A 16,436-nucleotide genomic window follows, 5' to 3' on the forward strand; every position below is an offset into this window, starting at 1 on the left:
CTTGTCTAAGATGGTTAAGATAACCCCCTTTGTGTGTGTGAAAAAGCTTAACCTTGGATCAAACTTGACAAGCATTAGTTTACTTTCAAGTATTGTATTCCAACTCATATCATATGCATGCTTGTTAGTTGACCGTTTCTTTTCGGTTACTTGTTGAGCATCCGCTATGTTCGTCCATAGATAGGGGGAGCATTCAAAGCTCATATTGATTCAAACCCCCAGCTTTATGGCCATATGATGCTCCTTGGTGATTTTCTCGAACTATTTTCATAAAAATCTACTAAGCCTATGGCCAATTATTTGTGAAAACTTGAGGGTTTGAGAGATGTCACTCATACCAGTTCCATTTGATGTTTATTTGTGTGCTTTTGAAGATGGAACTTGGTTGGGTCAAAGTCGGGCGTAGTGCTTCGTTGGAAAAGTGCTCAGAGGAGCACCGGACGATGCACCAGACGCTGCCTCTGAGCGTCCGGTGCGGTGAGTATGCCAGACTGCACTCACCGGACGCAGGAACAGTATCCCTGTAGCGTCCGGTGTGGTGCGTCCGGTGCTCACCTGGCGTGACCCGAAGCACCGGACGCTAAAGCCAGCGTCCGGTGCAAAGCCAAAATGCAAACCTCTCTGCGCATGAGTCCGGTGGTCACCGGACGCGTCCGGTGCCACATTAAGAGCGTCCGGTGACCCCGCGGCGGGCGCATAAAGCCCGCGCCCAGGGGCTTCGAGCGGTTGTTTTCTCTCTCTCTTTCCTCGATCTCGCCGTGCTGCGCCCGTCTCCCCGTGCCCTAGCGCCGCCGCCGCCGTCGTGTCTCGGTCAACCGCGGCGCCCTCGGATCTCCCGCGCCAGATCTGCCCACAGATCCCTGCCCCATCCTTCTCCTCTCGCGCAGATCCATCTCGAGCGGATTTGAAGGCTTGGGTGAGTTCTCGGGGTTTATGCCCTTAAGGTGCTTGCCTTAATGTTTAAATGGATTAGAAAAGGGTTTTTAACCTAGATCTTCTCCGTTTTCCCGTTGCAGCACCTTGAGGAGTGGTTCCGCGGTCTTCGGCAGTTTCCGATCGAGAGATCTCATCCGGAACGCGTCTCGTCTGTGGATCGTAAGCCGTTTTCGCTCGTATCTTATCTATTCTTGCGATCCATAGGTTTATCTCATCTCTAGTCGATATAATTGCTTATAGAGACCCTATCCTGTCAATTCTCTGCAGTGCGTTGTTCTCCATTACCAGTCAGTTGTTTGTCGGATATTTGCTTTGCTATGGCTCGTTGCAAGAATGTTAGCGGTCCGACAGCTGGCTCAGGAGGTTCCCCAGGAGGCGATGGTGGAGGTGATCCTCCTCGTCGCCTATCAGCGGCAGAGAAAGACAAGGGAAAGAAGCTAGCCACCAAGAAGCGGAAGGCCAGTGACAGAGATGCAGAGGTCGCAGAGGCAGTGGCAGCAGCGGCTGAGGCAGCCGAGAGGGGTGGTCGTTCTGGTTCCCTGAGGATCGGTGATGATCTCACGCCACGTCAGCGGCGTGCAGTGCTTGAGGCAGAGGCATTCCATGGGTCCCCTCCAGGCACCGTGACGATTGGAGGACAGAGAGTCAGGCTCGTGGTTAGGGATCCGGCTCAGGAGGGTCCGGACACTGAGACAGAGACCCAGGCAGAGGGTCCAGCACAGGAGCAGGAGCAGGAGCAGCCACTCAGGAGGTCGACTCGTGCTCGTACCCAGGCCGTTCCTCGGACCGGTACGCCGGGACAGTCCACTTCCACAGCTCGTGCTACACCAGCGAGAGGTACACCAGCTTCACGCCCGAGGCCAGTCAGGATCCACAGGGATCTCTCTCTCGTGTCAGCCAGAGAGATCCAGCAGCTTAGGTTCGTTCCGTTTCCCACCTGGTTTCCAGCTGCCCGGGATCCCAGAGCCGGTGCCAGGTTCTACACAGTTGTCCAGGAGGACATCTACGAGGCACTGGTTCGCTCTCAGGCTCAGTTCAGAGAGCACAGAGTGATCGACCTGGAGATACTGGGGAACGTGGTTGGAGCTGATATTCGTCAGTACTTTACCTACCTCCACGGACTTCCAGAGTTACTAGCACTCCCCGGCACTTACTGTGAGCAGTGGGTCAGAGAGTTCTACGCGTCAGTGTGGGTTTCTCCAGATCACAGCTATATCCACTACGCACTGGCAGGCACAGACTACAGAGTGACAGCTCAGAGGGCTAGAGAGGTGCTTGGACTGCGAGCCTCTCCCACCAGGATTCACCAGCTGTGCTACGGGAACGTGGATCCCCCTCGTCGTCCTCACGGTGGTGAGATACCACCGGTTGACTTCATGGCTCCATGCTTTCGTGCACCTTTTGGGGAGGGCTCCAGCAGGACAGTGGCAGATTTGACACGCCCAGCCAGGATCCTCGACTTTGTGTTGAGGAAGACTCTTCTTCCCAGGACAGGCTACAGAGACGGATTCACTCGTATGCAGCAGTGGCTCGTCGCTCACCTTATCTCTCAGACGCAGTTTGACTTGTGGGATCTGATCGTCTCAGAGATAGAGGACACCATCTCAGAGAGCTTCAGGGGCCGGCGTCAGTTGCCCTACGCACATTGGATCACCCTGCTTATACTTCGTGCTAGGCCACTGCCCCTGCCAGCTCACTTACAGAGGGAGTTGACAGAGTCCGACACCGTCTTCCCCCACTACGATCCCCGACAGATGTTGAGAGCGCACCACGACCTTCGCGGTGCACCTCCTCCTCGTGCTTCACGTGGACCGGTGCCCCCTCCTTCTTCTAGGGGCACCCGCAGTACAGCAGCAGTTGCAGAGACTGAGGAGCAGCAGGATATAGCTATTGGCGCGTTTGCCGATGCAGAGGCAGAAGGCGAGTTTGATTTCGCCTCAGACAGTTCAGACGACGACTATCAGCCGCCAGTGACTGACCTTCCTCCCAGAGCTCACGACCACGAGGCAGGCGGTTCTTCGAGTGCTTCAGACCCCGCCCTGCTTGCTATTCTAGAGGGGATGAGGGCAGATCAGCGCCGTGCAGCTGAGGAGCAGGCGAGACGTGACAGGGATCAGGCTGCCATCAATGCAGCCATGCAGGCCGGGCAGGATGAGCTCCAGCGTCAGCTACTCACCTTTCAGGAGCAGCAGCTTGCTTTCCAGGCCCAGCAGACAGCGATGATGGCCGCCCTCATGGCCGCCTCCGGGATTCAGCTACCGCAGATACAGCTCCCAGGCACGTCGTCAGTCAGGCCCCCTACTCCTGCGCCCTAGACTCAGAGCCCGTCACAGCAGCCGCTCCAGCTACCAGCTCAGAGTCAGCCGTTCTCGACGCCACAGCACCAGGTCTCTCAGGATGCTATCTCTTCAGGTTTTGAGCAGGTACCGCAGTTTACCCCTCTCCGCTCAGGCTTCACCCCTCAGTCAGCTTCAGTGTCGCAGCTTGTGTGGGACTCGCAGTCAGATCCGCACCTCAGCTTCACCTACAGTGCTCTGACTAGTGATCCTACGCCTCCTCCTCTGCAGGCCCCTGCAGTCTTTACGGCGCCAGTTACCACTACTGAGCTTCTGTCGTCGTCCGTAGCGTCGTCCGAGAAACTTGCACCGTCTACTACTGTACCAGAGACGACAGTTACAGCGACCGAGTCTGTCCCAGCCTCGTCAGCCGGACTTGAGTAGCCCGCACAGCCTGTGACAGCGCCAGAGCAGACCCGGACCGCTTCTCCAGCACCTGCAGCTTTAGAGGGTCACTCCACCTCCTCCGCCTCGACGGCCGATAGTTCCGATGATACAGCTCGTTTCGTGGCCGCGCCGAGGGACTCTTCTGCTCCGCCTCCTCTGCCGTCTTCTTAGGTTTTTGGCGCTTGATGCCAAAGGGGGAGAGAGTGCGTATGAGAGAGTTAGGGAGAGCTAGAGTTAGGGGGAGCTAGAGAGGGAGTTTAGAGAGGGAGTTTATTCTTTTGAGATTCTTTTTATGTGTGCTACTCTATCATGCATCATGTTTACTTTTATGCCTTATACTTGTGTGAGACACTGGTTATGAGACATGATTTGTGTTTTATGTGATATCTTAATATCATGTGTTTGGCTCATATTTTCTTTGCTTCCGCGTTTCTACTCCGATGTAACTATGAGCCTTATGTTTATATCCTGTCGTATATCACTCACATATTTGGATGCAGGGTATTGACTTGGTTGATATAAGCATTTCTAATCCCTTTGTTCTTATTGTAAAATGCTTATTGAAACCAAGTCACTTTAAAAACCTCAACTCTTTTCATACTCGAGGTTGTCATCAATCACCAAAAAGGGGGAGATTGAAAGAGCATCTAGGCCCTTAGTGATTTCGGTGATTAATGACATTGTTGATTACTATGACTAACGTGTGTTTTGCAGAGGCAAAGTCATAAGGTAAGGTCATGGTAAATAGGTACTCGATGGACAGGGACGTACATGCCAACTTAATAGTGGAAATCGTTTCGGTTTTCAAAGGATGGAAGGACATCGTCGAGACTAGACTAGGTCTAAGTGCCATATGGTGAAGAAGGGCACTTAGAATAGTTTAGGACTTTGTTTTCCTTTGACCGTACTATTAAGAGGGGCTTTGATCTAGTAGCTTGACTTAGGCAAGGCTTTAGGTTTAGGTGTGGTGCACACTTGGTAAACCTAGCACTAGGCAGCTCAGAGAGAGTCCTTAGATCGAGAGGAACCAACTTCGTTTTGGAGCGATCGCGTTTCGACGAAGTTTGGGTGCCCAAAGGGGCACCGGACGCTGCACCGGACGCTCTGTGAGTGCGTCCGGTGAGGTCCTTAGCCGTTAGAACAGGCCAGTGCTTAGGGTTAGGCACCGGACGCTAGCACCGGACGCACCGGGTAGCGTCCGGTCCCTTACCCAGTGAGCTTGCAAAGTTCCCCTGAGCACCGGACGCTAGCACCGGACGCACCGGGTAGCGTCCGGTCCCATTCGCAGGGAGCATGTAAAGTTTCCCCGAGCACCGGACGGTGCACCGGACGCTGAGGGTTAGCGTCCGGTGACCTGTCAGAGTAAAGCGCAGGTAGCCGTTTTGTCACACCGGATGCTCTGTGCAGTGCCTCCGGTGCAACATAATGTGCGTCCGGTGACCCCGTTTTCAGTGGAAAATGGTTGGCCAACCCTTGGACTTTGTGGATAGTATTTATACTCCTCCACCTCGTCCATGAGAGCTCTCTTGCCCATTTGAACATCAGAGAAATTTGTTTGTGGAGCAAGAGAGTTGCAAGAGCCTAGAGAGGATTGAGTTTTGAGTGATTTCTTGAGAGAATCCTCCTCTAGTGAGTTCCAAGAGTCAAGTGTGCATCCGCCTCTCTCTAGTGCCTTGTTTGGGTCAAGTGAGAGTTCGTTGCTTGTTACTCTTGGTGATCGCCATCACCTAGACGGTTCGATGGTGATTGGAGGCACGAAGACCACCCGGAGTTCTTGTGGGTGGCTCGTGTCAAGCTTGTGAGCGGTTTTGGGCGATTCACCGCGACGGAGTGTCGAAGAATCAGCCCGTAGAGAGCACTTGGTCCTTGCGCAGACCAAGGGGGAGCAAGACCCTTGCGCGGGTGCTCCAACGAGGACTAGTGGAGAGTGGCGACTCTCCGATACCTCGGCAAAACATTGCCGAGCACTTTCTTCACTACTCCTTTACTTTCTAGCATTTACTTTGTGCTTTTACATTCTTAGAATTGCCATGCTAGAATAGGATTGGAACTAGGTTGCAAAACTTTTATCCGGTAGCTCTCTAAGTCACACTAGGCACAAGGGGTTGAATTGGAGCTTATAGGTTGCTTAAATTTTTAGAGAAGCCCAATTCACCCCCCTCTTGGGCATCTTGATCCTTTCACCCTTGCCTTGAAGGAATCATAGAACTCATCGTACGTAATGTTAAAGTGATCAATCTCAATGAAAGGTGGCCTTGTAGAAAAAGGAAAGGAGATATAATCAAAACTTACTACAAGAAAGATGAGCGAAGTGCTACACCAAAAGAAGCTTGTTTCAACAAGTATGAATGAAGTATAGAAACAAAAAAATAGCTAGTTTCAACACATGCATACTACATTCACAAGAAGTAAACAAGCCTGGTGCAACAAAATATGGGTAGCACATTAAAACAGTGCACAAAGTGTAGGACAATTCAAAGTTGTATCCCTGATCAAAGATAGGAGGAGTGGGGAGTGGGTAAACTCACGGTTGGCATTCACCCTCTAACTTGAATCCCTGATCGAAGGCTCTTTTAGCCAAAAAGTTGTTCCAAATTTCTTTGATATCAGCATAATCACTCTTCGGTCTTGTTTGCTTCGGCCCAAGCCCAACATCAATCCTTTTCCTCTTCTTTCTATTCCTTTTATCAATTGTGCTTGAGCCTGGTTGATTGTCCTTGGAAGCATCAATGGTTGTGTATGCTGGACAAAAAGTATGGGATAAAGTATATGGAAACAAGTGTACTAAAACATATATAGATAGATACTGCAACACATGTGGTAGTACCAGTGAAACCTATATGAATGATTGTTGCAAAAAATAATCCAGTACTAATGAAACAATATGAAATCAAGGCTGCAGTATTTAGAAAATATAACTACTGCAACACATGTGGTACTACCAGTGAAACCTATATGAATGATTGCTGCAACACATAAGCCAGTACTAATGAAACAATATGAAATCAAGACTGCAGTATTTAGAAAATAATATAACTACTAAAACATATAGATAGATATACTGCAACACATTTGGTAGTATCACTGAAACATATATGAATGGTTGTTGCAACACATAAGCCAGTACTAATGAAACAATATGAAATCAAGGCTGCAGTATTTAGAAAATATAACTACTGAAACATGTAGACAGATATACTGCAACACATGAGATGGTACAAATGAAACAGATTAGGAAAGTTATTGCAATGGGTATAGAAAAAAGGGAAAAAGAAGCCACATTTGAACACATGTACAGATTAGGAGTGTTTACCGGTAGGCGTAGGGCTTCTTGATCTTTCTCCATAGACATCTTTGTACTCTGGGTCCTCAGGTTGGAATAGGTCAAATGAAGGGATATCATCTATATACGGATCTATATATGAAGGGCTTGATGGCTTGCAAGGAACTGGATCTTTTGTGATATCCTTTGGTGGGATTGCTAGAGGAGAAGGAATTGGACCTTTAGTACTCTCATCTGGTAAGATCAGTGGAGGGGAAGGAACTGCATATTTAGTGCTATCTGCTGGTGGGATTGGAGGAGATGAAGGAACTGGACCTTTAGTACTCACATCTGGTGCAATTGGTGGAGGAGAAGGAAATGGACCTTTTGTACTATCCTCCGGTGCAATTGGTGCACTAGAAGTACTTGCATGTGTTGTACTCTCTAATGGGTTAGATGGTTTTTTGGGTGACACAGCAGCTGAACCTACTGGATTTGGTGGAGGATGCATGTTGACATTGTCATTGGTAGGTTTCTTCAGGTGGCTCATCTTATTTGACATATCAGCAACATCATTCAGACGTTTGTTCAAATGAATAAATTTAGAAGCCAACTCAGCACCACGCTTTGCCATAATCGCCTTTCCTTGCTCTTTCATTGTATTTGCAAGCTCATCAAAATCTTTCTCCAACAAAGAATTATGCTCCGCCAATAGAACTTGGTATTCTTCAGGAAGAGACTGCAATAAATAATGCAATATATGAAGTGGAGAGAATGAAACATTGGGAAAAGTACAGTGCAACATATGAATGCACATTGTGCAACATGTCTGGAATTTACAAGTTGGTTTTGACAAAATCACCTCAATGGAAACCGCATGAGTACCATCTGGATGGCGGGAGGAAGTGCCTTGGGAATCCATCCAGTCATTAAGGCTTGGCTGCACTGGATCTTCATCTTGTCCAGACAATGGAGACAGAGTGTAACCAGTCATGGGAACTGGGATAGGATAGGGGCTTTTCTTTCGGAACTAACAATGAATGAAGATATATTATAACAAATAAATAAATAATGCAATGGCTAAAAGGAATGACTAAAGATGAATGAAGATGGAAAAAACATCAAACTCACAGGTTGCTGCCCATATGCATTAAGTTGAACCCTACTCTGGTCAACATTTGAAATGAATTCAAAGTCTTTCTTGGTGACATGGCAAATGCGTGGGACAGAATAGTTGATTTTGTGAGTAGCCCGATCAGCAGGTATGTCAAGATAGTCCATGTATGCAATCTACATTACAAATGGTACAAAAAATCATGAAGGCCCAACATTAGGAAATCGCGGCTGCAGTATGTGGAAACTTATGTAATCAAACATATATAGATAGCTAATGCAACATATAAGGTAGTACCATTGAAACAGATCAGCAAAGTCATTGCAATGGAAATACGGATGGGTACAACATAGAAGGGATAATGAACATACCGCAAAAACCACAAGGCAAGAGCCAAGGTAAGGACATTCAGTAGCACCTTCATCTTGTTTTGAAAAGGTTTGGTACTTTCGGACTTCATTCATCAAATTATCAAGAATGTGCCCAGCCCAATCAAATGATCTGATTAGAGAGACATCCTTTAAGTTGTGCAAGTACCGTGGGGTGATGGCATTGTCTGTGCCTGGGCAGAGTACAGACCCCAAGGCAAGCAACATGAATGCCCTCAGAAAAGTGGTCTTGTCATTAGCTGTTTTCAACACATCAATGCATTGGGACAATTTTCCTCGCACTCCAACCATAAAAGGTTCACGAATCTTCAGGAATGCTTCATATTCATCCGCATTGCAAGTAAGCTTAACAGGCTCATCTCCACTTGGCACACCAAGAATGTTGCAAATAAGCTGCTTGTCAAATACGATAACTTTATCTTTGCGCCTAAACTCTCTCAAATCAGGGTCAATGTGCTTCATGATCCATGCAACAAGATTCACAGGCACGGAAAAGTCAGACATGCCAAGTAAAGCACCTAAACCAGCCTCATTTATCCAACCTATTTGTTCCTGATTGAACTTGCAGTCACGGATCCTGTGCAACGAAAATCTGGTTTTGAAGGCATCGCCACTACTTTTGGTTTTGGGAACATTAATTGCTGTGTAAAAAAAGATAGAGAAAACAACATATTAAAATTAAATCCAAAAATTGGGGTATATAGTTTGTAACACTTTAAAAAATACACACAAGGTGATACATGTATCAAACACACAGGTGGACAACATACATGCTTTGTACAAATCACATTGTAAATTGTAAAAAATGAAACATGCCAATATATAGATGTCATGTTGTTGATTGTTGCAAAATATATATGTACAAAAAGGTATGAAACACTGGTAATGTCATGGTGAAACAAAGAAATACTGGTTAATGAAACATGTTCAAAAGTTGATTATTGTGACAGATCCAGAAATTATATAGAGCATGGGCGACTGATCACAAATCCAAACATTACACAATAATCATACATTGCTGCTTGTTGACATTCTTCATTGGAGATTTTTTCACAGAGAGGTTGGATCGTGGATTGCTCGAAGATGCTTGACCTGCCTTCTTGGCGGTGTTGCCCTTGCCTCTGCCCACTACAACAGTCGTTCGAGCCCTGCTCACTGCAACAGCCGCTCGGGCCCTGGTGTTGGAAATCTTCCTCACTGCCTGACGGTGGCGACCACGTCCCCGCCCAGCATCTGCCTCATCATTGCTGCTGCTAGGCGAATCAACTCTGCCGGGTGAAGCATTTAGGCCTGATCTGGTATGCATCGCTTAAAAAAAACAAACAACGGTTACCGATGAGAAGCCGATGACAAGGAGAAATACATAACAGGTATGGATTATAAGCAGTGGCGGAGGTAGGATTAGGATGAAGAGGGGGCCAATTTCATCATAATCATGAACAACAACTAATTCAAGCGCTATGTAATGTCAGCACAATTTAACTACATGAAAAATATCTCATAACTAATACAAAAGTCAATCAAATATGTGAAGGTCTCAACAAAAACAAAAACAAAATCTATAATAATTCGGGTAATAATTTGTACATGACATGCATACCTAGGAGTGAATATAGCTAACTCAGGAAGAAGTGCAACAATATGAGACATGCATACATGCAGTCAAGCGTGAGTAGTAGCTCTAATTTCTCCCCAATTTCTCCCGCAGCAAGGGGATCCATGGCACACTTTCGCCTACATCTAGCTTCAGCAAGTGATTAGAAGGAGCACTGAGTGTTACCTGCGCTGCTAGGGTTGGGGGAGACGAGTAACCGTCGCAATCCTTGTGAAGAGCGGGCCGTGCGAATGCGATTCCTCACGGTGGCGAGGATGCGATGGTCGACGCTGAGCGGATCGGAGTGGACCGGCACCTAGACGTCACCGATGGGGGCGTACGGCGACAGGGAAATGGAGGCACCCGAATGGAGAAGGACCCCGCGCTTGCGTCGTGCTGGAGGGCGGATGGCGCTGTGGAGGTAGGCAAGGTTGAGCCGGACGCCAGCGCAGATGGCGGATGGAGCTGTGGACGCACGGCAAAGCACGCCGCGCTGGTTCCTTCCGCCGCCGCTCCGAGGAAACGCGGCCGCGACCCAGGCCGGAAGAGGAGGCTCCGAGGAGAGCGCGGCCGCGACCGCGGTCGGAAGAGGAGAGCCGAGCCCCTCGCAGCGGCCGGATGGCGCAGGTGGTTGCCGAGTCCAGACGGCGCGGTTGCCGTTGCTTCGGCCGCCGCTGCGAGCGGAACACGCGGTCTGGAGGGAGCCGGATTTGGAAACTGGCCGAGTGAGGAAAACGGATCTAGGAACCGATGCCGTCCCGTTGCGCGTGCCTCCGCCTCCAACTGCGCCAGAATCGATTGGGCTGCCCGTTCCAAAGCCCACCAGGGGAGACCGCAGGCCCACCGAGGAGCCGTCCGGATGCGTTGCTCGGTCGGACGTGGTAGCCCCAAGAATTCCCGTTTCAGATTAATAGCTTTAGGATGGTGTCAGTATATACCCCTAGAATTGCACATCGTAAAGGTGTCTTCGGCTCGTTGCTTGAAAAAGCTAGGCCTAATTTTGCCTGGACGTGGTACAGGACCTTTTTTGTGCTGGCTTTCAGCCCAGGGCGTCCACCTCAAAAAAAAAGTGAGCAAAGAAAAGTGCAGGCTAGAGGACCTGGTCATTTGGTTCTTTCTTGCAAGATTATACCATTTTTAAAAAAAATATATAATTCAAAAAAATTAGTCAAAACATTCCTAAAAATTAATTTCCAGGGGCAGTTGCAAAACTGTTCGAAAATTAATGCTCCATTTCTACATTTGATAGTGGTGCTAGTGGTTTTAGAAACCACTCTTAAAAACTTATTTTGGACTTACATATCTAAAATCATTTGTGTGTGGTAGTGGACCACTCTATTTCTTGTGGTCTTCTTTTTCGAAATTTATAAACCCGGACGAAGAAGCAACACTCATTTCATTAAGAGCTGTGATCTCTTAGGTATTTACCAGGATAGCTATAATCTAGTAGTGCTACGCACAATTGATTGGCAGAGTTGTTCTGTTTCACTCGGCTAGAATCTAGAAAATTTTTTTCGCGAACAAGGCTCAAACAGCCTGTATTTCATTAAGAGGTGGAGAAAAGTTGGTATTTAGTACAACTAGAGCTCAAAACAGATGGCGAGGCGCCAAACGAAGTGAGCACCTAAGCACCAGGAAGACGGTGCAAACTAAACTATTACATGATGACCAACTCGCGCGACCAGAAGGGGGTTAGTAGAGAGATATAGGAGAAACCCGCTTGAACCCAGTCCTCCGCTTCAGCTGTAATTTCTTGGGCCACCAAGATCACCGTGGAGCTTTGGGCATTGAAAGTACGTTTGTTCCTTTCCTTCCAGATACCCCAGCAAAGCAACAACACGAGACAGTCAAACGTCGGTCTGCAACGAAGATCAACCTTGGTCCGCTGCGCCAACCACCACCCTGCCAGAGGTACATCACCTGAAGGCACGAGAGCAGCAAGACCAACTGGATTCAGCAACATGGACCAAACTTCCCTTGTGAAAACACATCCCAGCAGGAGGTGTTCGACGGACTCCGAAGCCTGGCCGCATAGAGCACAATCGTCACTGTCCTGGAGGCCATGTCTCTTGCGACGCTCTGCGGTCCATAATCTCCGATGCAGAGCTGTCCAGAAGAAGAATTTAACCTTTGGTGGGGCCTTAGTACACCACAGCTCCTTTGCCCCCGGCAGCGACGTGGATCCATTGAAAAAAGCTCGGTATGTCGATGAGGCTGTGTATGTTCCATCCGGTGACCATCTCCAGACGAACCGATCAGCCTGCGAATCAATGAGCACCACCTCCCTCAAAATATTCCAGGTCCGCAGGAACTGACAGAGGACCTGCACGGTCAGTGCACCCTGAACATCCCTTGTCCAGCGGTTGGACATAAGTCCCTCCTTCACAGATCTTTTCTTGCCGGCTCGACTAACTGCTGCAAATAGATCTGGAGCAAACCTGCAAAAAGGTCCAACAGGCGCCCAGCTATCGGTCCAGAGTAAGGTGGCTGCACCATCACCAAGAACCACTGTCATACTGATGTCTGCCATCGTCGAGACTGTCTTCTCTTTACGGTACGGCAATCGAGCCCATGGCCGCTCCGGATCAACCCTCCTTAACCATTCCCAGCGAAGACGTAAAGCGAAACCGAAATAGCGTAGGTCCAGGATGCCCAAGCCTCCCAGGCCAGTAGGCCTGCAAACAATTGGCCAAGCTACCTTACATCGACCACCAGTAACTGAGTCTGATCCTGCCCAGAGAAAGGCCCTTCGCCTTTTGTCAATCTGTCTGATCCCCCAGGCCGAGAGGCAGCAAGCTATACTGACATGCACTGGAATGGCAGACAAGGTCACCTTGACAAGGAGCGCACGTCCAGCATGGTTTAGCAGGCCAGACTTCCAAGTTGGTATTCTTGCGGCCACTCTGTCGACAATGGCTTGTTCCTCAGCACGACGAAGCCTACCGAAGGACAGTGGGATACCCAGGTATTTGCAAGCGAACGTCGCTGGTACACAAGGAAAAACTTCCTGCACTTCGGCCAACTGATCACTAGAGCAGTGGATTGGCGACACGACACACTTGTCTATGTTGGTAATTAGCCCCGAAGCTCCAGCAAACAACAGCAGAATTTGTTGCACGCTCTGAAAATCTTCTCGGGTGGGAGCAGCCAGTAGCACAACATCATCGGCGTACATTGACGTACGGCTGGAGATCGCCCTCCCAGGCAGTGGCGATAGCACCCCTCGGCGGTCTGCTTCCTTGAACAGGGAGTTTAGACTTTCCATGACGATGACAAATAACATTGGAGAGATGGGGTCGCCTTGCCTCAGACCCCTGGCGTGTGTGATCCTGTTCCCTGGGCGTCCGTTGAGGATTACCTTGGTGCTTGAGGTGGATAGAAGCAAGGAGATCCAGTCAATCCATCTACGCGGGAACCCAATGTGCTAGAGAGCTTCGAGGAGAAAAGGCCAAGCTACAGAATCGAAGGCCTTCGCAATGTCTACTTTTAGCAGAACAGCATCAAATTTTTTGGCATGAAGCCAGCGACATGCCAACTGCACGGCCCTGAAGTTGTCATGAATAGAGCGTCCTTTGATGAAAGCAGTTTGGTTGGAGGACACAATGCTATCCAGTCTTGGGGCTAGACGTCTGGCAAGGCACTTGGTGAACAATTTACTGAAGCTATGTATGAGACTTATGGGCCTGTAGTCCGTCATCGATGTTGGCTGCTGTTTCTTCTGTAGCAGGATCATGAGGGCACCATTTAGGAGATGGAAGCTTCTGCCATCCAGAGACCAAAGTGCATTGAATGCGTTGATGATATCCTGTTTGATTATTTGCCAGGTCACCTTGTAGAAAATTCCACTGAAACCATCGGGTCCCGGTGCACGATCAGAAGGCAGGTCAGACACAGCTGCCCAGATCTCCTCCTCTGAAAAACAAGCACCTATACCATTCAGGTCAATAGTCGGCAGCAGGTCGTTGAACTGAAGCGAGTGCAGGCGCTGAAATGGGGTCCCAAGGATCCCTTTGAAGTAATTGTAAACAATCTCCTCTTTGTCCACTTCAGCGGAAACCCAAGTCCCATCAAGCTGAACACTAATGTAAAGAGAAAAAAATGCAAACTCTGCATTCGATTATTTCTTTGAGGGTGAGCCGCTCCGGTAACTTTTATATTCTCATTGGTACATATTCGGCTATTCAGTTTTGTGTTTTAGTCTTCCCAAATCCAGTTCATATTTGCTTTTCAATAGTACAAATTCAGCTTGAAATAAACTTGCCCTTGCTCTCGGGGGCCGAAGGAGAACTTTCTTTACTAAAGCACTTTAGAAAGCTTTTAGAAAAAATGGCTAAATGGATTGAGTATCCCTTGTTGAGACTGGGATAGACTTGTGGATTGGACGGGTACTGGGTCTATTTGGCACAGCTTAATAGCTTTATGAGTTTTCGTGAGTTTTTTTTTGCCAAACACTCTTTTCCAAAATAGCTTTGTGGGTGAAGCTATTTTCTTCTCTTCTCATAAAGACATGAGTTAAAACTAAAAAAATAGCTTATATTAACTCTCTTTCCTCTTTCTTTTCTTTAATCCATGCATGAAGCTGTTGATGAAAATGTTTTTTAAAAAATAACTTCACTAGTGAAGCTGAGCTATGTCAAATGGACAAAAAGTCTAATTGAATATATCGCTCATAGCAGAAAAATGAGCTACAGAGCAGAGGTTCACAGAACCAAAAGAAGCAAAGCAGAGATCCAACACACCATCTTTATTAGTTTAATTCCTCACAGATAATATCATGGGCTCATCATATGGCACTCGCCAAATCCTTCCACGGTAGTACGCATGCACACGTTAGACCCCTCCGTTGGCTTTTCCGGTCATGCATGCATGATGCATACAATCTACCACACACACAGCTCGCTAATCATCTCCTCGACCTCCTTCCACGACGACCCACCATCGGACACGGCTAGCTGAGCCTGCGCTGCTATCTCCGTCACTCTCAGTGCCATCGCCGTTGCCGCCTCCCCAAACATCACCTCCTTGACCGCCCTCGTGATCTCCTCGCTTTTGACCAGGCCTCCAATCGCTCCGTCGCTGGCATGAACCCTAACGCCGATCCGCAGCTCATCGACGACGAACTTTGCGTTCATGGGCTGCTCAAACTCGCATGGCCATGCCACCAATGGCACACCGGCGGCGACACTCTCCAACACTGAGTTCCACCCGCAGTGGCTTACAAACCCTCGGACGCTTGGGTGCCGGAGGATCTGCCGTTGATCCACCCATTCTCTTACCACCTTGTTGCCTCGTCCGACAACACTCTCCTCGTCGTACCCCGTGCCAAGATCATCGGAATTATTGTCAGGTCGCAGAGCCCACAGGAAGTTCACCCCGGCCATGTCTAGCCCGTCGGCCACCTCTTTCAGCTGCGCATCTGAGATGGCTGCCAGTGTCCCCAGTGAGATGTACACTACAGGCTTTCCGGCTGCCGCCATTTCGTCCAGCCACTGCATCCACGATGGCTTGGCGTGGAGTTCGCTGCCGGTGCCGGAGAAGGAGGAGGTGGATTGCCTGGCAAGCCATAGCGGGCCGATAGCCCAGACCTTAGGCCCGATGTGGTGGTTCCAGTGCTCTATGTAGCGGCCCTCTAGATCATAGAAGGTGTTGACGATGAGACCGCGGCTCGCCGCGACGGCCGCCGCCATCTTAGCATCCAAGTCTATCAACGGGAGCGGCGGCGGCACGAGGTCGCGGATGGAGAACTGGAGGTGAGGGAACTCCGGCGCCGTATAGTACGTGGCAGTGGTTGCGTCGTCGTCGTCGTCGTCGTCGTCGAGCTGCGGCGAGGCAGCAGGGGCTCCCGGCTTGTCCCGCACGAACGCATCCCGGGCGACGTGCGCGAACGCGGACGTGCCCAGGAACGACACGCTCGGGACACCGAGCGCGGCGGCCGACGCGTGCGCCCAGTACAGGAACCCGTCGGCGACGAGGAGGCTCGCGGGCGTGCGCAGCGCCGCGAGCGCCTCCTCGAACCGCGGCCGCAGCGCCGACGTGGACTCCGCGAATGCGGCGAAGGAGGACGCCGACGCGACTCCCTCGGCGCCCTCCCCACCCGCGGGCGCGCGGCCGGCGGCCGGGTACGCGAGCTCCAGGACGGCCGCGTCGCCTGCGCCGCCTCGCCGCAGGGCGGCGCGCACGAAGGAGGCGTTGCCCGGGGTTGTGACGAAGGTGACGTCGGCGAGCCCCCGGCCGCGCAGGAGGCAGGCGAGGTCCAGCAGCGGCATCGTGTGGCCCTTCGCCATGAGCGGGAAGATGGCGACGTGAGGCCCGTGGTGGACTTGGAAAGGAAGAGGAGACGTAGTAGTGGCCATGGCCGTGTCGTTGCTTCTCTTTGGCCTGCTTCTTGGGCTTTGTACGTGTTTGGGTGGTTGTGTGA

The 16,436-nt window shown here is 49.8% G+C and overlaps 1 protein-coding gene across 1 annotated transcript; it reads right to left on the reverse strand.

Annotated features, from left to right (window-relative positions):
* Positions 14,657 to 16,436, reverse strand: LOC8056195 (UDP-glycosyltransferase 90A1). Its single transcript, XM_002462265.2, has one exon. It carries the CDS (start codon positions 16,369 to 16,371, stop codon positions 14,899 to 14,901), a length of 1,473 nt encoding a protein of 490 aa, XP_002462310.2. The 5' UTR covers positions 16,372 to 16,436; the 3' UTR covers positions 14,657 to 14,898.

Source organism: Sorghum bicolor, chromosome 2 (assembly GCF_000003195.3).
Source record: "Sorghum bicolor cultivar BTx623 chromosome 2, Sorghum_bicolor_NCBIv3, whole genome shotgun sequence".
In the NCBI taxonomy this organism is placed as follows: Eukaryota; Viridiplantae; Streptophyta; class Magnoliopsida; order Poales; family Poaceae; genus Sorghum; species Sorghum bicolor.